The sequence below is a fragment of the Ceratotherium simum genome, chromosome 23 (genome assembly GCF_057802395.1).
Source record: "Ceratotherium simum simum isolate JZ-2026a chromosome 23, ASM5780239v1, whole genome shotgun sequence".
Classification (NCBI taxonomy): Eukaryota; Metazoa; Chordata; class Mammalia; order Perissodactyla; family Rhinocerotidae; genus Ceratotherium; species Ceratotherium simum.
The window spans coordinates 31,568,311-31,593,033 of record NC_141922.1 but is presented as its reverse complement, the minus strand read 5'-3'; the positions used below and the strand labels follow the sequence as shown (position 1 = coordinate 31,593,033).

The 24,723-nt window shown below is 32.7% G+C and overlaps 1 protein-coding gene across 2 annotated transcripts in view; it reads left to right on the top strand.

Annotated features, from left to right (window-relative positions):
- The window catches only part of EMC2 (ER membrane protein complex subunit 2), a 51,796-nt gene that overhangs the window by 15,592 nt on the left and 11,481 nt on the right, over nt 1–24,723 (top strand). For both annotated transcript variants that reach the window (XM_087447545.1, XM_004431261.3), the window contains exons 2-9: nt 2,972–3,085; nt 3,602–3,666; nt 5,662–5,747; nt 12,678–12,735; nt 17,723–17,808; nt 17,959–18,018; nt 23,503–23,584; nt 24,415–24,525. In XM_087447545.1, coding sequence (XP_087303671.1) covers nt 2,972–3,085; nt 3,602–3,666; nt 5,662–5,747; nt 12,678–12,735; nt 17,723–17,808; nt 17,959–18,018; nt 23,503–23,584; nt 24,415–24,525 — 662 coding nt within the window. The remainder of the gene's footprint in view (nt 1–2,971; nt 3,086–3,601; nt 3,667–5,661; nt 5,748–12,677; nt 12,736–17,722; nt 17,809–17,958; nt 18,019–23,502; nt 23,585–24,414; nt 24,526–24,723) is intronic.

The following is a 24,723-nucleotide window of genomic DNA, read 5'->3' as shown; positions in this document are numbered from 1 at the left end:
GTTCTCATCACAAGGAAAAAAACTTTTTTCTTTTCTTCTTTTTGGGTATCTATATGTGGTGATGGATGTTAACTAGTCAGTTACATATACTGTGGTAATCAGTTTGCAGTATATGTAAGTCAAGTCGTGCTGTACACCTTAAAATTATACAGTGCTGTATGTCAATTATATATCAATAAAACTGAAAGAAAAAATATTTTTTCTTTTTCACTTTGTGCTGTGTTCCTTCTAGTTAGTTTTAACTTCTGAAGTTGTTTTTCTTTTATTTCAGATTCTGTCCTGAGTTCTGTCACCTCATTTCTCAGTTCTTCTGATTCTGATTCGTGTTATTTTATGTTTTATATCATTTTCTTAATGTCTTTTAGCTTATTTTGAAATATGTTACAGTTTTGATCAGTTTTGTGGGCTTGTCTTTCTGGCATCTTTTCAGTGTATATAGCAATGATATTCAACTCTTTGTTCTCATTTTTCTTTTGATAACTTGACCTTAATACTTTTGTTCATTTATTGCTCATTTTTATGTGAAATTAGTTTTCCTGAAATTTTAAAATGAGTTGGGGTTCAGTAAAGTTTTTTTTAACTTCAGAGAGCTCCCTCGTCTGTTGTTTTTGTGTAGTGTTCTTGCTTTCTGAGATTTCTTGGCTGTGTATCCCTTGTTGTTGTCCTTGGGCTACTGAATTTTTATTCCACTTCCATCAGCGTCTCCTTAGTTTGAAATCTTGTCTTAGAACGAGCCCTGGCCAGTCAATTTTGAGAATACACAGAAGCTCAACTGCTCCAGCCTTTTCAGTCTTACTTACTATTGGCTTTATACGTTCACCTGGGGTTGGAGAGGGTAGAGCCCTTCCTTGTTTCGGTTGCTCTTCAGATTGGCTCATGGTGCTTTCCAGTGAATACTTGTTGGCTCTTTGGGATTCTTCTGTTGCTGGATCCGTCAGATTCCACCTGTTGCTTCCTTTAGCTTTCTTCTGCATAGATGGTGTTACCATGCCAATCTTATAACTTCTGACTGTGCTGTTGTAACTGCCACCATCCTTCTGTAGTCTCTCCAATCTGTTTTAAAAAAAGAAATAAAATAATTCATACATAATTTTTGCATCTATTTTTTCCTTTATTCTATATCTATTGCCATTGCTTGATTCATGTATTTCACTTGCACTGTTCAGTTGACATGGAAGAAACTAGTGCTTACTAAGTCCCCACTGTGTGCCAGATATTCTGCTGAGAACTTTATAATTTAATTCTAACTACACATCCCTGAACTATGAATATTGTTATCTCCATTCATAGGTGTGAAAAACGAAGCACAGATTCCGTGAGTTGTAGGAAGCCATGTAACAGAGTTCAGGTTCAAACCAAGTCTGTTAAGTCCGTGATCTTTCCATTATACCATACATCCTCCCTGACTGGTTTCTTTTCTTTTTACTCCTTTCCAGTTTATCTTCTGTTTGTTATTTCTGTATTTTTGTTTTCTTGCACCAGAATGATTTTTCTGACATACATATCTGATCATATTGCTTTCCTTTTGCTTAACATTTTGAGTTGGTTCTTCTGCACCTTCAAAAATAAACTTCTAGTATTTTAGTATGAAATAAAGGCATTTTGGAAGCTCATTCTTCTTACTTCCTACCCACTCATCTCCTGATTCCATTCTGTTTTTTTAATTCTAACTACCAGGAGTTCCTTCTGTGTAGAATAACCTACTTTTTTGTTTGCCTGCCGAATTCCTCTTCAGCCTTTAAGATTCAGTTCAAGGTTCCTTCCTGTGCAGAGTGAGAGTCAAGCTGATTTCTAGGTTTCAGCAGAAGGAATTAACTGTATGTTAATTTGTAGTGATTTTCTAAAACCATTTTTGTAAATTCACTTAGGGTCTATTTTCATCTTATGATGGTTTTTGTTTTCTTTTCTAGACTTTGAACTGTAGGAACTCAGGTGATGCATATAAAAGTAGTGAAAATCCCATATGCTTCTCTTATATGTATTCTGTAGGGGCCTAGCATGTTATTTATTTAATTTATTTGTTGAACAACAGTTTAATTCAACTGTTTAATTTCTATTCAACATCTGTGTCTACAGAACAAAGAAGGTGGTACTTCAGATGAGTATATATGTAAGAGTCTCAGAGGTAGGAAGGAAAGCATATATATGATTGGTGAATTGGACAGTTGATTCTACCTTAACTGTATAAAAAAGGAATCTTTTGTTTACTGGATTAGATACGCTTTTTTTTCCCTAGTTATTATTTCTGCTATTATCAAAATGCTGTTTTTTAAAGCTCCAGAATTCCCTATTGTATTATAATAATACAAAGTTGTTCTCTAGACTTTTGTTGTTTGCTAGTGCTTTTGACCTTACTTTACATTATTCATTTTATTCCTTATTGTATATTTAATCAAAAGATTTCCTTTGTTCTGATTTTTTTGCTGTGTATGTTCTAGCATAGTTGTGTATCTTTATACGTTATATCTACTGTTTAGTAATGTTGTTAAAGAAGTTTTGTGATGAATATCCCTTCAGTGCAATAGCCTAATATACCGTGATTATGAAAATTTTATATTCTTGAGTCAGTGGATAAACTTCAAGAGCACCTTGAATTTTTTGAGATTTCTATGTACAGTTTTATGCATTTTTCTGGAAAAATAATCCCTAGCTTTTATCAAATTCTGAATGTTGTCTGTAACCTCAAAAAAGTTAAGATCCATAGTTGCTTAAGGGGACAGAGGATCTTTGTAGCAGACCATGCCATTCATTACTTTTAAAGATAGTTGTAATATCAGTTGTAATGTATTTTCAGTCTCCTAAAGGATCTTTTGCCCTTGTTAAATTGACTTTCTCCTTTATGAACTTTGAGATACCATAGACTTGTATATTAGTGTGAGTTTATTTTTTTACCTAAAAAGTTGATTTCATCTTGTCAATTTTTTGACATTGATCAAATATATATAATGTATAACAAGCTTATTTTTTTCAGAAATGCGAGATAAAATGAGAAAATGGAGAGAAGAAAACTCACGAAATAGTGAGCAAATTGTGGAAGTTGGAGAGGAATTAATTAATGAATATGCTTCTAAGCTTGGAGATGATAGTAAGTTTTATAATTTATTACATTCATGCTCAGCACATGTTCGGTTTATAGTTCTTAGTGTTTTTAAAAACCATCTTTTATTATGTTTTTTCTGCTCATTTTAGTCTATCTGTCATTTGTCCCCTTTTTAAAAACACTTCGGGAAATCTAATGATACTTTATTTTGAGAAGGATTTATTCTTGCTGGTAGTAGTGAAGCTATCAAATAGGCCTTTTTGTTTTAAAGCTCACATGGCTGCAGTTATGGTCTGGTCAAAGTGTATTTCATAAAGAATCTTTTAGAATAGTAAAGGTATTAAATAATTGGAAAATTTTTTACCTGAAAAGATATTAAAATATTTTACATTGCTGAAAGCATATAAGGGTGCTTTCTTTCCTTAATTCCAGATATAATATAATAAATCAATTTTTAGTTATAATGTTCTCTAAAATAACAGAAACAAGAATTCATTTTTTAATTTCTACTAGGAGATTTTTATATTAAATTCAGTTTTTTTCCTTTATATATACATCTAGTTTGGATCATATATGAACAGGTGATGATTGCGGCCCTAGACTATGGTCGAGATGACTTGGCACTGGTACGTATTTAAACTAATTATATTTTATTTTATATTTAATTTGCTTCATGAATTATATATAAGCAGTTAAGAATTAGTATATGGCTTGTATTGAATGCTTTCTATAGCTAGTTTTAAATGCTACTCTTAAGAATAGGTTGAACTAACTAGGTACTTGGGGACACAATATGTTCTTAAATCTTTTTAGCAATTCTGAGAAGTAGATATTTAGTATCCCAGTTTTACGGAAGAGGTTAAATTAGTTGGTAAAGGTTATCCACTTAATAGGTGAATTATTCTATATTGTAGAGTTTACAATAAGAAGCAGATTAAAACAAGTTTATCTTTTGGGTTGTTGAATGACTTTTGTAGTATATAATGTTAAATACTGTTTTGCAATATTGTAAATATATATCTTAAATTATTAGAAAATTCTAACATGTACAGAACATGACTTAAAATACTAATACTGCTTTTAAAATAAAAGAATGATAATGCTATATTTTGAACACTCATGTACTAGGCACTATGCTAAATGCTGTATATCATGCTTTATTTAATCTTCAGTTATTTCTTAATTTGGTTTGTGTTAGATATTATCATTATATTTATTTTATAAATCAGGAAGCAAAGGTTTCTGTTCTTCTGTTCTATTGTTCCTTATCATGAGTTTTTAAGTACTACTTCATGCTGCTTCCTCATTTAAGCCAAAAAGAATTACACGAAAACAGAAAGTAGACATACCAGGAGAACATATGCATGTCTGAGTTAACATTATCCTTTCCAAGGTAATTGCATTAGGTTGGCTATACACATAATTCCAGTGGAGCTGCCAGTGGTAAAAAATATTCCACAAAACCTTTTTGGATTACCATTAGGACCTATGAGACACACATAGTCTTTTGAATAGTCACAGAGTGGCAGCTTATATCTTGAGGGAAATTTTGCATTTTTTTGGAAATAGTCAAATGCCATTTGATAAACTAGGAGATCAAATTAGATAATAATATTGATAAACACAGCAGGAGATCAAATTAAATAATTTTATTATAACTATTTTTTAATGGTTCAGAATTTCTGCATGATTTAGCTGACAAGTAGTATGAGTTTTGTGTGATGTCAAAGAAATAAATGAATATTATCTTCAGTTTTGACTAACTTGAATATTTTCCTTAGCCTGGCAATTATTCAGCGACAGACTTTGAAGCTATACTTCTAGATTGTATTAAAAATTGTTTTATTACTGGTTAATACTTTCTTCACTAGTTAAAGGCATTTTTTGGCCACTTATGCTTTGGGGCACTAGAATGGACCATTTTTATAATCCTTACCATTTCTAGCACTTCCAAGACTCTTATAATTCCTCTTATGTTGCTGAGAACATAGTAGGTGTTCAGTTAATATTTGATTATTTATATAGTTGAGTTGATGGATGAATTATGGATATCTGCCCAAAAGAGATTGGTATTCCACAGATATGGTGTCTGTATTTTATGACTCTGAATCAGGAGATGTGTGCTGACAAGATGATTCATTAGTATATGATTTCAACAAGGCAAAATTAAACAAAGTATTAATAGTATTTGCTAGGGACTTGAGAGTACTACCAAAGAACTTAAATTTTATCAGGAGAATGCTATGCGGTAGTTAGGAAGAAAAGGCCAGGAAACTGTTGTAGGCAATTAAGTGGGGCCTGACACATTAGAGACATAATTTTTAGGGGAGTAATATGGTAGTAGTATTTGAAGAGTTATTAGAGGACCTCATGATCTGCTCATTTTTCCAGTTAAAAGCGTGATTAGTTTCTGAGAACTGATTGTTGCCCTCACTATAATGTCAGAGTTCTTTCACCCCATTATTCATTACTGATTAATTTCACCTCGTGTCATTAGCTCACACTAATGAAATTATTTAAGAAGATACGTTGAAGACTATGTAGGCCGTTCCTTGTAGCTCATTTAGTATATGTAAGGTAATTACTACTCTTCAAGTCTTTTTTGCCAATTTTCTTTTCAGTTTTGTCTTCAGGAGTTGAGAAGACAGTTCCCTGGCAGTCACAGAGTCAAGCGATTAACTGGCATGAGATTTGAAGCCATGGAAAGGTAACTGAATCTTGTAAACAGTGTAATCCGGTTTTGAAATGGCAAACATGGGGCCTACATTTAGGCCCTCGTACACCTATGGCAGTGTCATTAATTGTGTAATACCTTTTGTTGCTGAGCTTCAGAATAGTGTCGGAGTGCTTCTCAGCATAAATCCTGCCGGTTACTCCCAATAAATAGGATTTGACATAAGAGTGTAATCCATTTAGCATCTCTGATGTAGTGAAATGGGATCATGCTTGGAGTAAGAACTGGCTTCAAATCCTGGTGCTAGGATCTATTAGCTGTTGATCTGGCAAATTATTTAACTTCTTTAAGCCTTTCCAGCCTCCCTTCTTTGTAAAACAAGAATATTACCAACTTCTCAGGGTTGTTTTGGGAATTAATGATATATGTGTAGTACCCTCACAGGCGCTCAGGGTATAGAGGCTACTGTTATTATTTTTTTATTGAGATATAGTTGACACATAACATTGTATTAGTTTCAGATGTAAAACATAATGATTTGATACATGTATATATTGGGAAATGATTACATCATTAACATCCATTACCACACATAGTTAAAATTTTTTTTTCTTGTGATTAGAACTTTTAAGATCTATTCTCTTAGCAACTTTCAAATATACAGCGCATTATTTTTAACTATAGTAACCATGCTGTGCATTACATTTCCAGGACTTATTTATCTTATAACTAGAAATTTGTACCTTTTGTCCACTTTCATCCATTTCACGTACCCCCCACCTTCACCTCTGGCACCCACCAACCTGTTCTCTGTGTATGAGTTTGGAATCTTTTTAATTTTACATATAAGTGAGATCATATAGTATTTGTCTTTCTCTGTCTGACTTATTACACTTAGTATAATGCCCTTATGGTCCATCCAGGTTGTCATAAATGGCAGAATTTCCTTTTTTTATGGCTGAATAATATTCCATTGTATATATATCACAACTTCTTTATCCATTCATCTGTCAGTGGACACTTAGATTGTTTCCATGTCTTGGCTATTGTAAATAATGATGCAGTGAACATGAGGTTGCAAATATCTTTTCAGGATAGTGATTTTATTTACTTCGGATAAATATCCAGAAGTAGAATTGCTAGATCAAATGGTAGTTCTGGAAAACGGTATGGAGGTTCCGTACCGTTTGGAACCTCCATACCGTTTTCCATAGTGGCTCTACCAGTTTACATTCCCACCAGCAGTGCACAGGGTTGCCTTTTCTCTGCATCCTCAACAACACTTGTTATATCTTGTCTTTTTGATAATAACCATGCTAACATGTATGAGGTGATATCTCATTGTGGTTTTAATTTGCATTTCCCTGCTGATTTGTGAGGTTGAGCACCTTTTCATGTACCTGTTGGCCGTTTATATGTCTTTGGAAAAAGTCTTTTCAGTTCCTCTGCCCATTTTTTACTTGGATTTGTTTGTTTTTTTGCTGTTGATTTATATGAGTTCTTTATATATTTTGGATATTAACCTCTTATCAGATTTATGATTTGCAAATATTTTCTGCCATTCTGTAGGGTGCCTTTTCATTTTGTTGATGGTTTCCTTTGCTGTACAGAAGCTTTTTAGTTTGATGTAGTCCCACTTGTTTATTTTTGCTTTTGCTGCCTTTACTTTTGGTGTCAAATCCAAAAAATCATCACCAAGACTGAAGTCAAAGAGCTTACCCCATATGTTTTCTTTTAGGAGTTTTATGGTTTTCAGGTCTCACATTCAGGTATTTAATCCATTTTGAGTTGATTTTTGTGCATGGTGTAAAGATGGTGGTCTAGTTTCATTCTTCTGCATGTGGCTGTCCAGTTTTCCCAACACCATTTATTGAAGAGACTATCCTTACCCCATTGTATACTCTTAGCTCCTTTGTTGTAAACGAATTGACCATATATGCATGGGTTTGTTTCTGGGCACTCTGTTCTGTTCCATTGATCTATGTGTCTGTTTTTATGCCAGTATCATACTATTTTGATTACTATAGCTTTGTAACATAGTTTGAAATCAGGAAGCATGTTACCTCTAGTTTTGTTCTTTTCAAGATTGTGTTGGCTATTCGGGGTCTTTTGTGGTTCCATACAAATTTTAGGATTGTTCTATTTCTGTGAAAAATGCCATTGGAATTTTGATAGGGGTTGCACTGAATCTGTAGATTGTTTTGAGTAGTAGGAACATTGTACCATTATTAATTCTTCCAGTTCATGAGCATAGAACATCCTTTCGTTTATTTGTATCTTCTTCAATGTCTTATAGTTTTCAGTGTACAGGGCTTTCACTTCTTTGTTAAATTTATTCCTAGCTATTTGATTCTTTTTGATGCAATTGTAAATTGGATTGTTTTCTTTCTTTTTTGAGGAAGATTGGCCCTGAGCTAACATCTGTTGCCAATCTTCCTCTTTTTTCTTTTTTCTCCCCAAAGCCCCAGTTGTATATCCTAGTTGTAGGTCCTTCTAGTTTTTCTATGTGGGACACCACCTCAGCATGGCGTGATGAGCGGTGAGTAGGTCTCCGCCCAGGATCTGAACCGGCAAATCTTGGGTCGCTGAAGCGGAATGTGCAAACTTAACAACTTAATAGTACAAACAACAAAATAAAAAATGAACTGGACTTCATAAAAAAATCAAAAACTTTTGTAATCAAAGGACACCTTAAGCCAGTGAAAAAACAAATCGCGTAATATGAGAAAATTTTTGCAAATCATATATCTGATAATAGACTTGTATCTAGACTATATATAAAGACCACAGGTCAGGCTTTCTCATTTTTCTCTTCTCTGTGCACCTACTCTGCAACTATATCAAGATACAATTTTATTTTTCCCCAAGCAGTGTGATCGCTTCTAACTTTATTCTCTTACCTATATACCCCAGGGGCTGTTTATTACAAAAGTTATTGATTTTTTTATGAAGTCCAGTTCATTTTTTTGTTGTTGTTTGTACTGTTGGTGTTATATCTAGACACCATTGCCTAATCCAAGGTCAGCAAGATTACACCTATATTTTCTTTTGAGTTTTATAGTTTTAGTTTTTACATTTAGATCTTTGACCCATTTTGAGTTAATATTTTTTTTCTTTGTTTTTTTTGTTGTGAGGAAGATCAGCCCTGAGCTTAACATCCGTTACCAATCCTCCTCTTTTTGCTGAGGAAGACTGGCCCTGGGCTAATATCCGTGCCCATCTTCCTCTACTTTATATGGGACGCCGCCACAGCATGGCTCGACAAGCGGTGCGTTGATGCGCACCTGGGATCCAAACCTGCGAACCCTGTCCGCCAAAGCGGAGCGCGCGCACTTAACTGCTTGCGCCGCTGGGCCAGCCCCGAGTTAATATTTTTTATGGTGTGAGGTAGGTGTCCAGCTTCATTCTTTTGCATGTGGATATCCACTTGTCCCACACCGTTTGTTGAAAAGACTGTGCTTTCGCCATTTAATTGTCTTGGCACCCTTGTTGAAAATCAGTTGAATGTAAATATGAGTGTTGATTTATGGGCTTTCAGTTCTATTCCATTGGTCTATATGTTTGTCATATACCACACCATATTGATTCTATACTGTATTGATATTATAGCTTTGTACTAAGTTGTGAAATTGGGAAGTGTTAAGTTCTTCAACTTCCTTCTTTTTTTTCAAGATTATTTTGTCTATTCTGAGTCCCTTGAATTTACATGTGAATTTTAGGATCAGCTTATTACTACTTAACGTTTTTAACTTGGTGTTTTAGATAAGACAGAATTAACTTCAATTGTTGTAGCTTTTTTTTTTAAGCAGGATGTATTGATACAATATTTCACAACCCCTTTACTCCTTGGTTTTGGCTTCTGTGTTTGTGTGTGTGTACGTTTTAATCTCTTTGGATCCTCTCTGCACGTAAGCAAAGGGCATAGGTAAAGAAAAGTAAATAAAATATTACTATTTTAGGTTAGCAGAAAATAATTTTGAATCAGAGGACAGAATGGAAGAAATCTGCAGAGAATTGCTCCTGAATCAGTATTCTACTCTAATGTTACTTGTTTTATTTCAAGTAATATAAAATCCTAGACCATTGTTAAAATATGTGAATAGCAAAACACATCCCAGAATCCAAGATGAATGATTTTTTAAAATTATCTTGTAAAGTTTTGAGAGGTACTAATTTGCAAAGCACACATTTTAATAGTAACTATCCCTCTACCCTCTTTCCAACCATACAGAAAATTGATATGGTAATTTGATATGGTTAATACTTATTCTTAAGTATTAACTCAGGTGTTCTAAGAAATCTAGTGAACTTTAATTTCTTTAACCCTTATTCTTTAATTGAAACTTACATCATCATTTTATCTAGTAAGGTTTTGCTGCTTTTTTCCGAAAGAGTGACTATTATATATCTTCATCACGTAGGACCATTAATCGTTGATTGTCATACATGATTGTGAATGAGAATGATCTGTGACATTTCAAAAAATATGTAGTTGCCTAGTCCTCACTATACTGAGATCAGTCTGTTAGTGGTATAAATTAGATCTTTCTTTAAAAAGCCCTGCAGGTGCATAGACAAATAGGTTTGAAGACATTGCTGACTAAAGGTAAATTTTTGTGGACCTTCAGTGTATTAGGAATCTCTAGAGAAACAGAACCAATAGGAGATATACATATAAATGGAGATTCACTATGAGGAATTGACTCACGTGATTATGGAGGCTAAGAAGTCCCAGGACCTGCTGTCTGTAGGCTGGAGACGCAGGAAATCTGGTGCTGTAATTCAGTCTGATCCAAGTCTGAAGGCCTGAGAACCAAGGGAGCCAAAGGTGTAAATCCTAGTCTGAGGGCAGAGGGAGAGAAGATGAGATGTCCCAGCTCTGCAGTGAAGCAGTAAAAAGGGATGAATTCCTCCTTCCTCTGCTTTTGTTCTTTTCAGGGCCTCAAAGGATTGGGTGATGCCCACCTTCATTGGGAAGGGCAGTCCATTTTACTGAGTCTATGAATTTAAGTGCCAATCTTATGTGGAAGCACCCTCAGACATACTCAGAAATAATGTTTAATCTGGGCACCCCATGGCCAGTCAAGTTGACACATAAAATTAACTATCACACTCAGTTTTTACATAAATTATTAATTTTTTTATTATAGTATATCTTAAATATGTTCCAATGTAAAATTAGATATTGGTGCCTTGTATGTATAGTTTTTGTACAACTATAAAAACAATGTAAGGGGGCCGGCCCTGGGGCATAGTGGTTAAGTTCAGTGCGCTCCTCTTCAGCAGCCTGGGTTCGCGGGTTTGGATCCTGGGTGTGGGTTGACACTACTTGTCAGCCATTCTGTGGCAGCGACCCACATATAAAGTAGAGGAAAGATTGGCACAGATGTTAGCTCAGGGCTAATCTTCCTCAAGCAAAAAAAAGCAAGATTGACAACAGATATTAGTTCAGGGTGAATCTTTGTCACCAAAAAAAAAAAAAACCCCACAAAAACAATGTGCTTCCTAATAAAATACAAAAAAAACTAGAAAACTACTAAAATTTCGATTATTATTATGTTAATGAAATGAATGAATAGTTCCTGTCTTCTTGTGTCATTTCTGACATGTTTCCCATGGGTTATATAGTTGGAAAAATGATTCTCATGTACTGTGTCTTGTGAGAACCCCTGCTCTGTAGCATTAATTTTGCTTGTTTGTATACTTTATTATTTTGTTTTATTATTATTTAATGATTTTATTTTCTGTTTCCCCCTGTAGTTGCAGGTTCTTATGAGGCTAGCATACCTACTGTATTACCATGTATTTGATGTCCAAACTAATTTTCTTTATTTGGACTACTGCTAGGTCTAATTGACTTAGTGTGCAGTGATGACATTTGGCCTTCACATGGTATGGACACATTTACAAATTAAGTTTGCTTTTATTTTTCTCAGTAGTCTACTACAGTTAAAGGATTTCTTACCTATTGTCGTGATTGTAGTCACAAATACAGACTTGGGCACTAAAATTGTGGGAGTGTTCAGTTAAAAGATGTTAAATATCATTAAGAGAAAAATTTAAAATTAAAAAATTCGCATGGGGAACTTATGAATGGATCTCAAGAATGTATCTATTGTTCCTAGTTTTAGAAACACCACTGCAAAAGTTTTTTTAAACATTTTTTTTTTTTTTTTTTTTGCTTTCTCTAAAGATTTATATCCAGAAGTGGAGAAATTGAATGGAAGGGAGTTGAGAGTTGTTGATTTGGTTAGGAAGGAATTTCAGAATCACTCAGCAATTAACTTGCATCCCAATCAAGATTACCATGTATGAGAGTGTATAGTTAGGTAAAGTGCTTTATGTGATTTCTGATATCTCCCTCCCTTTGATTCAGTATCACATAATGTTAATTTTGGCCTTATAGTTATATACTGTCATATTTGGTTAATTTTTCATCTGGTAAATTTGTTAACTGTTTCACATGTGAGATTGTAACCCAGCAAAGAGTAAGTATTGTGTGTGTAAGCTTAATGGGTGCTTAATGAATTGAATTGAACCAGCTCAACTAAGAAAAACTACCATAAATAGTCAGTAAAGGAGAATTAATACATAGATAATTTCCGTGTGAGTGTATTTGTTAAACTTTTTCTTAATGTTTTATTGGCTGTAATTCTAGATATAACGTGAATCAGAAAAGTATCTATCTATTTCTATTGCTAGTTTTTACCTTTGTATTTAGGCCAAATTGAATCAGTATATTTTTGAAGTTAGTTTTTCTATAAATACATTATACGTGATTTTTTTTTCCTTAAAAAAATGACACCATAGCAAACTTTTACTGTTTTATGTAGATCGGAAGAGACTTGGATAGCAATTGTAAATGCGTTCAGAGCCCTGACAGTTTAATTTTTTTCTGTATTTATTATTTGTCATTAAATTTTGAGGTAATGATTCTTGATGTTTCTTTTTCTTTTTAAATAGATATGATGATGCTATACAGTTATATGATCGAATTTTACAGGAAGATCCAACTAACACTGTAAGTTAGCTGATTATCCTAAAGATCATCTAAAGTTTATTTTAAAAGGCAAAATTATGGCAACTAGACTTTTGGTGGTGAATATGATGTAGTCTATACAGAAGTCGAAATATAATGTATATCTGAAATTTATATAATGTTATAAACCAATGTTACCTCAGTTAAAAAAAAGGTGAAATTAATTCATTTTGGAAGTAATGGAAAAATACATTTGGAACCAGGTTTTATCTTTTTATTTTAAATATTTCATGATGGGCCATATTCTTTTTTAATAGATTTAAAACTCTTCAGTAAAATTTGACTTTATCTTGTTAGAGAGAAGCTAGTTGGAATTTGGAAAGAAAGAATTTTATGTGCTTGCATAAAAGTCCAACAGAGCTCAGTGTTTTTGTGATATTTTGAAGTTTATAAATTAGTAGCTTGCCTCTTTTGGGTAGTTATATTTTATTTGAATGAAAAATGAAAGAAATCATCTCTGTACTTAGTTTATGGAATTAATGAAGGTGATTTGTTTTGGTTTTGCTTTTTTCTGCCTTCTACATGAGTAAGAATGTATATATATATATAAAGAAAAAGATAGTTTATCCTGATTTTGAACAAATATTTAAATCAGTTTATTGGGCAGAGTATTTGTTACAAATATACTTATATAGTATTATTTATTTTAAAAATACCCTGGTGAAAAAAATTTTTTTTAATGTTGAGAACATTTTAGTTTACTATATATTAGCATAATGACTTCCCTCAGACTTACCTTTTACTAAATGAAGAGGTAAGGAGAGACTTTAGATAACATCAGGCATTTTAATGTTTTGTGTTATGTCCGTGCACACATATGCCTGCTAAAATAGAAATATTTTTAGAATTTTTAAAACAAAAGCCAGTTTGAGTTTGTTTTTTCCTTTTATAAAAGGAGAAATTGTTATATTAACACATAATACAAATACATGAAGGTGTTCTCTTATTTGGCAAGTATTTCATTAAAAATGTACATTTTAAGAAAGTCATATAATGTACGATTGTGGATTGTAAAATGCAGAAATGCTTAATAATTGAACATCAGTAACTTGATTCATTTTAAATAAATTATTTATGCTAAGTTGGGAAATTATTTAACAGTGAAGTGTGCAGTTTCTAGGTAGCATTTATCCCAGGCATTCATTGGTGATAAATCCTTGATCTCTCCTTGCCCCCTTTGATACTCTAGTAATTGATATTTTACTAGAGTATCAATAGAGTATTGATACTCTAGTAATACTTATGTATTGCATAAATGATACTTTTTTTCCAGCTTTATCGAGATATAATTGACTAGTAACATTGTGAAAGTTTATGTTATACAACGTGGTGATTTAATATATGTATATATTGTGAAATGGTTTAGATTTTTGCTTTTAATATTATCCCAACCCAGGGAAATTTTTTCTGGAAACTTCCTAGGTTTTTTTTTTTTTGGTAGATATTTGAATGGGAGCCATTCATTATTTTGTGAGGATTTTCAGAATATAGAAAGTTCAGGGAAAAGTTTTGACAGAGCTGCAAGCTTACCTGTTATAAAAAATAAAAATAAGAAACAGCTTCTGTTAGTTTTATCTAGATATTCCCAATAAAAAGAGAGTTAAAACTGGAAAGTTTTGAATAATTTTCTAATCTTCACTATTTTGATACCTTGCCATCTGTTTTAATAAAACAATCCCTTATAAAATGCACCGTTTTTCTTTTCTTGAAGATTTTCTCATGTACTTATTTTGATTATAAGACTTCACCACAGTTTCAAAGGTATTCATTTTTCACACAGTCGTATATTAAAAAAATGAAAATTTCTGGGAAAAGTTTGAGTTTCATGTATTTTTCTCATTTCAGGTTAAAAATCAATAGCTTGTAATTTATTTTCTTGGAATTAGGAGTCAAACATTTTACTTCTGTGTCAGTTTAAGTTGGGGATATTTTGAGTAAATCATTTCACTTCAAGATCTAACATAATATGTAATTAAATATTGTTCTATCCTAGTAGTAGTACTAAGCATAGGATGAAACTGGACTTCCCATCTTTGAGATAATACATTGAAGTTGCTTTGGAAAAAGAAATTGTGATGTCCTTTTTTTTTTTGGGTGAGGAAGATTAGCCCTGAGCTAATATCTGTTGTCAATCCTTCTCTTTTTGCTGAGGAAGATTGGCCCTGGGCTAACATCTGTGCCCATCCTCCTCCATGTATACGTGGGACACCTGCCACAGCATGGCTTGATAAGTGGGGCATAGGTCCGTGCCCAGGATCCGAACCTGCGAACCCTGGGCTGCCGAAGCGAAGTGTGCAAACTTAACCACTACGACACTGGGCCTGCCCTGGTGATGTCTTCTACATAGTAACTTAACTTTCATCTAAGTGATGTCTTCCCCTACTAGTCTTTATTAGTTCTAGGTCTTATATGGCTTTGTTATTTCCCTCAGTGTCCAGCACAGTGCTTTCTGTGGTTAGAGTAACAGAAAGTGTTTTTATTCTTAGTAACACCAACACTTTGGTGGCTCATGACAGATTTTTCAATAAACGTTTATAGAAGGACAGAAGGGATTGAGGGGAGATATATTTGTGAAAGCTGAATTTAGTTCACCTTGTTCTAAAATATTTACCTAAAACTTAGGGATTTAGTTACTACCTCCTCATGCATAGTCTATAAGGGGAACCATTTGGATTTCTCTTTTAGCCGGTCTTAAAGCCATAAAAATGGCAAGTACAGCTATGCGTTGCTTAACGATGGGGATACATTCTGAGAAATGCAGTTAGATGATTTCATTGTTGTGCAAACATCATTGAGTGTACTTACACAAACCTAGATGGTGTAGCCTACCACACACCTGGGCTATATGGTCCTAATCTTATGGCACCACCGTCCTATGTGTGGTCTGTCCTTGACCGAGATGTTATGCAGCGCATGACTATAGGTGTCATTGCCTCTATGCTAAGGGTGAAGATGCTTTTAGAATGCCACATTTCCCAGGGCCATGGGCGTAAGCCTTGGAGGCAGGAGAACCTGAACTTTGTTTTCCCTCTGTTAGCTATGTACTATGTCAATTGCTTTACATTAGTACTTGGAGATTGCTGGTATCACCGAGGTTTGAGGAAGTTAAATATTTTGCCCTTGGTTAGAAAGCTGATAAGTGACAAGTTGGGATTCAGTTTCTTGTCTTTTTTATTTCAAAGCCTGGACTCTCTGCTCTACCATATTGCCTGTGGAAGAACTAGTATCATGAAAAATGAAAAGAATAAACAATAAAATATGTTTCCAATGATGTTGGATTGGTGAAATTAGATATTATATGTCCAAAAGAAATTAGTTTAATTATATGTTAATTTATCCCTCACCTATTTTCAGAAGGACTTGGGATAAGGTTTTCATATTTGAAGTCTAATATTGTTCCTAAAGGCTTTAGGATTGAGTTACTTTTAGAACTTTACTTTTACTTTCCTTCTGAATTCTTGAGATTAAACTTCACATTCATTATAGTGCTTTCATTGTTTTACGTAGTGAAATTATTCCAAAAATATTTGTGTACCAGCTGTGTGGCAGGCATTGTGTTAGGCTTTCAGCACGAACTGAATAATCAAGGATATACATTTTTAATATGTCATTTTTTTTATTACCAAAATATTGTTATCACTATTATTATAAATATTGCTCTTGGTCTTATTTATTGGGAGTCTCTTGATTCTCTCTGATTTTTTGACTTTCACTTCTTCAGAGCAAGAACACTCACCTTTCCCACCCCACGACAGGTAGCTCTGTTAGTATAAAGAGGCCCCATTCATTTTACTTCCCTTGTCTGCATCTTGTGGAATGTGTATCATATAAAACCATGACAATCATGTTCCTAATTAATAAGCTTAACCTGGCCCTAGTTATAGTGTGATTTATTGCTTAGCCTTCTGCACTGGATTAATCAGAGATGGAGGGGATGTAAATTTAATAATTCATGCAGTGCTCTCCAGTCCTTGGCTATTCACTCCAGCCTCAAACATATAGTCTTGATTACAAACAATGCTGCTGTCTCCTATGCCTTTGCTCTTGTGTTCCTCCTACTATGCAGTGTTCTCCACATAATTTCCTCTTTTGCTTCCTTAGTGTCTGCTTGCCCTTTTTATTTCAGTACATGTATCACATCTGGCACTCTCTTTGCCTCCTGCCCTTCCACCTCCTCTACTCTGCCGCAACCTACGTTAGGATCTCTGTGTTGCCACAACGCCCTAGATGTCTCTATCATTGTCTTTTTATTTGATGTGACTTCCTCTCATGAGACTGAGCTCCTACAAAGAATTATCTCTTCCTTTTTTTTATCCTTGTATTTTTATTGTCTAGCACAGTACCTGGAAAACAATGGATGTTCAGTATTTGATTAATGCATAAATAAATGGCACTGATTTTTATGTTTGTCATTTAAAAAACTTTAAAAGGCAAGTTTTAAATGTTTTGTCTATTACAAAATATGTCTTTCAGGGCCTATATTATCCTTTTGAAAGACTCTTAGGTAGATTTTTTCTTAAAATTGTGAAAAAAGCTATCAGAAGCCATAGTTGTATAAAGACATTCAAGTGCCCATGGTGAGATTTTTTTTTTTTTTTTCCTAATCTCCACTATCCTTCTATCTCTTAAGATACAGATCTTATGAATGAGACAGAGTAAAGGACTTTAGCCTGCATAAAGATTAGGATTCCCTGCTGGCTTGTAATTATCAGAATCTGGATGGTTATTTATTTGAATGAAATGATGCATACATTGTGTACATCAAAAGTAAAGCATATGTGATTGTTCGAGGAGTATTTGAATTCCCCAGTGGGATGTCATGGAGTATGTTTATAAACTCCCACTAAGCAGTAGTTCTACAATGGTATTTCACTGGCATTGAGATAATAATTTGCACAGTCAAATTAACTTCTTTACAAAAACCCAGGGAATCATGAGGTCCTAATCCTTTATTAATGTCAACCCATAGGCTGCAAGAAAGCGTAAGATTGCCATTCGAAAAGCCCAGGGGAAAAATGTGGAGGCTATTCGGGAACTGAATGAGTATCTGGAACAGTGAGTGTCTTACAAGAGGATTGTGTTTTGTTATTCTGATAAATCTTTTTTAATTAAAATGGAATTTGCATTTGATTTTCCTTTTTGCCTTCATGCTGTTCATTTACAGAATATCTACACACTTACTTTTTTTCTCTTTCCTCTCACCAGATTTGTTGGAGACCAAGAAGCCTGGCATGAACTCGCAGAACTTTATATCAATGAACATGAGTAAGTTGTTAAAAACATAAAATTTTGTTAGAGTGCAATTTTCATCAGTATATAAGTTAAGAAAGCATAATGGTTTCTGAAGGATTGGTAAGAATGTATGAATTATGTGTCATTTTAAATGAACAAAATAAGTAAACAATTAAATGACAAATAACAAATCAACAATTTGTTAGTTATAATAGGTGAATTGCTTTAACTAGGTGATTTGTGTTTTGCTAAATTATTTTTGTTTGGGAAATAAGTTTTTCTTTCAAATCTGGATGGTATTCTATTTGGAATTAGAAAGGCCTGCATTTGCTGAGCTAAGCTTATTTTTAATGCATCAAAATTGTGAATTTTTAGTTTAAATTATTCTTATATACAAAGAGTATTATACTCCCTGCTGTTTAAAAATTCTGTCAATTGTATGCATTTATTAGCCTTAGTACTAAGAGAATCAACTCTTCCAAAGTAGAAGCATTCTGTTGCCTGGGTAAAAAAACCAAGAATAATCAAGAATGTTGAATGCTGTAGGAACTTGCTTATTGGATATTTAATGTTTTTGTTAGCTTTTTTATTGCTGCAGTGACAGGAGGAAATCCCAGTGTGAGAGGATTAGCCCAGTCTTAGTGCAGGTTTTCTAATATCACAGCATTAACACCAACCTCCATCTAGAGGCAGGATTTTGTTTTCCCCTTAGTTCTTCTGAATCTGAAGAATATCACATTGTTTCTTTCCTTCTTTTTGAGAGAATAGAATCAGATTCTCATGCACATATTCTGACTGTGCATGAATAGTTAACTTCATCCTCATACTACAAATAGCTGACACAGGAAATAAAATAGAATGAAGATACTTGTCTCTTGTCTTTGCCCAGGGGTATATATGTAATGCGAAATGGAGAATTAAGGTAGTTATCTGCATAATTCTAATAAAAGTGGGAGCTGAAATAAAGTAGTATCTGTCGTTCAGTGAATATGGACTGTATTCTGGGAACCAGTCTTCACTTCTCTACTCTGCTATCAGATTCTCTTTGTTTTTCGTTAGAAATTATTTCCGGAATCATGTTCAGTATAGATGTATGTGTGCTTGTATGTTGACATACAACATATGTTGTATGTAAACATAGGTTTCTCTTATGTATGTGAGAGTGGTAGTGTGTTTGGTTTAAATGGTATTGTTTCCATTTTTCATAGTTTTAAAGTCAGCATTTATAAGTATACAGTATATAATTTAAATAACATGAAACTGATTTTTGGAGTGCAGTAAAAAAATTAACATTAGTTTTATTTTGTCCCTAAAATGATAGTCATTTAAAATGTTTTTGTGCCTTTTGAAGATCTTGTGCTTAAAAGCATTTAAAAACATTTCAAATCATCAGTGAAATTTTTTAATTAAAGTAATACCTAATGCATAAAATTTGGAAAACCCAATAAAGAATAAAGACAAAGACAAAAATCATGTGTAATTGCATCATCATAAGTTAACTACAGTTTATATTTGATTTTTTTCTTCAGCACCTCTTGAAACAAACAGAAACCTAAAACAGAATTATCTTTTGTAGCTTATGCTTTTCACTTAGTTATATTTTGTCAGAAATTCCTCATCACCATAAACATTCCAAAATGTGATTTTAATGGCTTTATATTATTCTATCTTATTATTGTACCCTAGTATTCTTAACCAGTTTCCTAGGGAAATAAATATAAAGGTTGTTTTTCATTTTCACTGTAATGCTGTATTGATTATTTTTATTTTAATTGTTTCCTTGGGCTGAGATCTTAGAGGTAGAATTACTTGATTATATGATATGCACATTTTTAGTGGTTTTGCTAAATTGTTCCTAATTGTCCACTAGAAAGATAATATCAGTTTACTCTCACACCAGCAATTATTAGAATGTCCCGTTAACAACACTGAGTGCTCTCATTCTTTTTAATTTTTGCAAATTTTGATTGGTGAAAATTGGTTACCTTTTAAAAAAAATTTAAGAGCTCTTTATATAAATGATATGAACCTTTATCCTGTTAAAAATATGTGCATGTTTGTTATGTCTTTTTAATATTGATGTTTTTGATTAACAGAAACTTTATTTTTAGATAGTCAGATATATCAGTTTTATTGATTTCATGTTTTCTGTCCTCTAAGACCTATATAAATATATTACTTTTTTCTATTTCTTTCTCAATTTTACTTTTTTGCATTTGTTTCTAATATTTCTTTCTTTAGTGCTTAAATAGGCTATACTTTGTTTTTAACCTATCATTAAATTTATTATTTTTATTATTGGCTTTACCTTGTAATGGCCACATTCAGTTTGGCTTTGTTTTGAGTCTCTAAAGACTTTATTGAGATAGAGTTGAATGTACACTTAAGAGAAGTGAACTGAAAAATCCCAAGAAATTAAGACGTACAAAGACAGAAAAGCAGCTAGAAAATAATTTCTTTTCAGGGGAAATGATAATTGTGTTCAGCCTACCCTTTTATATCACAAAACTCTTTTTGGTCTTGAAGCTAGTTATTTACAAAATGACCATTTTTTCTAATTGGACACTTAGAAGGAATATTCAGATTTAGAGTGAGGGGAAATAAATATTTTTAGGGTTTTTTGAAACGGTATGAAAATCGGAATCTGTTCACTTAATTCATTTGATTTGTTTGGGCGAGTCATTGTAGTAGGTAGGATATTTTTTGGCAGAAGTGATAAATTATTGTGGAATGTCAATTTAGCACAGTTTTGAGGACATAGTGACAAAAATGTAGCAATTGAGGAATTGCTAGATATATTTAACATTTTGTCTTTTTTTTCTGCGTATGGATAGATATAAGCTATTTTAAATATGATAGGTCACAGACAGCATTGCTAGTCTAGATCTAGAATTTTTTACCCCAACTAAATTTCCACAGTAGAATGTCTGTATAAGCCTATTCAGTGTTTTTATAGAAAGGACGTATAGAATTCTGCCACATACTTTATTTATATCTTTGAGTTACTTTTATATAACCTTGCTTCTGATAAGTAAATTCTCATTTATAGTTAGTTATTCTGGTGGTTATATGTCACACCAGTTGACTATATTGAGACACTTTACTTTTTATAAATATAAAAAATTAGTTATAATTTATGTGTTAGCACCACCAATATGTATTATAAACAAAAATATGTATTTTAAACAAAGACGCTTAATGTTTTTACTTGATTTATAGTTAAAACTAGATGTTATATCAGCAAGGAGCAACTAGTAGTATAAATTAATTATGATCGTGATTATGGTTCCTTTTTGTAGGTCAGCCTTACTGTAAAATTCTAAAAAAAATGGAATTACCAAAATCCTATAAGGAAAAATAATATTGATAAAGCAGTCTGGGGACAAATACTGTAACCTATACATATGCTTTTATGAGGAACAGAAGAACTTCAAAAACTTTATTTAGTTACTGACTCTAACATGTAATGATAGTGGTTATTTAAAATAGATGCAAACTATTTTTATTTCTCTAATCTTAGTCTCATTGAGTCGTTGTATATAATGAATTAATTTCTTTCTGCTTCTGGAATGGTACTGGCTATGTACCATCCTTGGGAGAATTGAGCACGTAATCACTCAAATCACTTTCCATATGGCTTAAGACTCTTGGGTGACTCTGGCTGAGAAAAACTGCCTTAGACCATGTCTTGTGCCTTTCAGCTGTAAGTTTGTTTGATTCTATACTTTATCCACAAAATTAGTTTTATTTTATACTTTGTAAAATTGAGGGGAAGGGATTGCCTTCTTGTATGTGATGCTAAATCATTTCTGAGAAAAATATCTTGGCATTCATTTTTCAATAGAAACTCCTACCTGCCTATTTTCTTACCTTACACTGTATGTGAACCAGAGTCACAGTTGTGCTCAACCCATTTAAATCTCTAAGAACATTTGTTCTTAGCATTAATATGAATGTTTGGCATCATCCTAGTTAAAGGAATGCATTTACAAGGGAGCTGTCTTTTTGATGAAGTTGGGTGTTTATTTAAGGTAGAGACTACTTTTCCCTTCTCTTATAGAATAATAAATAAATATCAAATAAGTAGTCATATGCTTTTGTTCTAGATATTTATTCAGTCATTTATTATATACCTCATATGTCAAGAACTGGAGCTAGATTTTGGATATAAAAATGAAACGGACTACATAGCTGCATGAACTTTGATGAGAATATATATAAGGTCCTTCCTAAATCTAAAATGCTTTGATTTTTGGGTAATCAGGGAGTTTTTGGTTCCTTGGGCCTTTTAGGTTTGATTGCTGTACCCATTTTTATGTTACCATTGGCATCTTCAGTACTACTATCACCACTACAGTTTTTCCTTGTAGTGTGTAGTGCATATATGCAATATGTATAATGGTTAAAAGTGTAGGCTGTCTGGAGTGGCACAGCCTGGGTTTCGGTTTACATCTCTGTGCCTCAGTGTTCTCAACTACAGAATGGTGATAATTTTCTTCCTTCTACGGTTTTGGTAGGATTAAATGAGTTAATACATGTAACACACCTAGAAAAGTGCATGATACATAATAAGCAGGTAATAAAAGTTAGCTGTTATTAGTACACATGTGTGAAACTGCAATGTGTATATTTTGAAAAGTAAGTATATCAGACATTAGTGTAAAGATAGGTACCTTTGTATATTGGTGACAAAAGCCAAAAATAACTGTAGGTAGCGTTTTTCTGTTGGGTACTGTCATCACTTCCTCACTGGAAATAAATTTTACAACACCTGTGTCCTTTAGGATTTTCTGTAAATAGTGAGGATATTCACATGCTTTAAATATATAAAGTACACTAAAGGGAATTATAGTCACGTGATGTAAGACTACTTTTCCAGAGCCTTTTGCAGCATTTCTTTCTTTATGTTTTCAGCAAGATTTTTGTTTCTCTACCACTGATTAAAGACTAGTAGAGTTCATATCCAAACCACTAGCTTGATCCACTTTTCAGTTATTTTTCTATAACTTCATTATAATTTTGTATTTGACAGTAAACTTAAGTAATGAAAAGTCTTTGTAATAGAATATGTTGGTAAATATATGTCTGTAAAGGATTTTTAGTGAATAGAGAGTATTTAATAAAATGTCTATTTCCTCCTTACTTAAGCTATTTAAATATTTTAGTAAATGATCGGTGGACTTCTAGAAGTTATTTTATATGTAATGTGATCCTAGATCTTGAAGCAGGTGTTGTTAATAATGTTTGGATGTCATAGTAGTGACCCAGTTTTAAAAATGTAATATCTGTTGATTGTTCATAGGCTGCTTTAGAATTTAAGCCTCTGTTTGTTTATTCATTCCATTAAAAAATTTAACATTATTCATATTTATGAATTTAAGATAACAAGTACTTTATTAATAAAACTTTATTTTGGGAATAAAATGTCTGATGTCACTAAAACTGGTTTGAATTATTTACGGTGTAAGATAAAATTTGTGACTTTTAAAATTAATTTCTCCTCTTGATATTTTTCAGCTATGCTAAAGCAGCCTTTTGTTTAGAGGAGCTTATGATGACTAATCCACACAACCACTTATACTGTCAGCAGTATGCTGAAGTAAGTGTTTTCTAAAACAACAATTATATGTGGTTTTATTTTTGTTGGTGTTGGGTATTATGGAACTAAGAATATGTCCTTCGTGTTAAGCAAGTATATAAATATTTAAAACATCTGATGAAAATTGACTTGTGGGAGTAAAAGTTTTAAATTTTTAATACTATAATGGAAATACTGATTTCTCAATTAAAAGCTCTTATTTAAAACAGTGACATTCTTTGTATTTTTATTTGTATACTATTTTCTTTCATAATTATGAATTAATTATTCCACAGTTGTCACCATTTAATGGTTTCTAAGACATTTACAAAGATTATGATTTTTAAATCCATATTCTAGGAAATTCATATTAAGGTCAGTGTTTGGGAAGTAGGAAGTTCTTATTTTATTTGCCTACTCTTAAGAATAGCAATACAATTGAATGTTAGAAGGTTAGAAGGACTTCATTATTAAGGAATTTCAGTGCAGCTTAGAAAAGGACAATTTACTGTCCAAGTCTAGATTTATAATGCTAGTAATAGAAAATATAAAGTTGTGAAGCATTTGCAAGACAGTTGAAATAGAAATTATACTGACTTCTTTATACTGGCAGCATTTTTTTAAAAACTACTCAGTGATCTTACTGTTCATAGAACAGAATACTTTTTGGGGGGGTGGGTTATGCTTTAAAATTTAGATTAGCTTTAACGACTTTAAGATGAATTCTTTTAACATCTTTCATTTGTTTACATAATATCTGTTTCAATTAGTAATGCCTGTGGTATGATGAAACATGCTATATTTCAAAGTAGTAAAATAAACAGGGTTCAGCACTCTGCAATTTTTAACAGGTTAAATATACCCAAGGTGGACTTGAAAATCTTGAACTTTCAAGAAAGTATTTTGCACAGGCATTGAAACTGAACAACAGAAATATGAGAGCTTTGTTTGGGCTTTACATGGTGAGTTGAAGTGTATGTTTAATGTTATTTTATGAAATCTGTCATTTAAAATCCATTAACTGTCCCATCCAATTATTTCCTTCCTATTTTTGTATTTCATTGATAAGCATATGATTTTTTTTGCTCTAGTTAATTATGAGCAATAGATTGTAAGGAAGTTTTATTTTTAAATGTTAATACATCCTAGCTACTTGACAT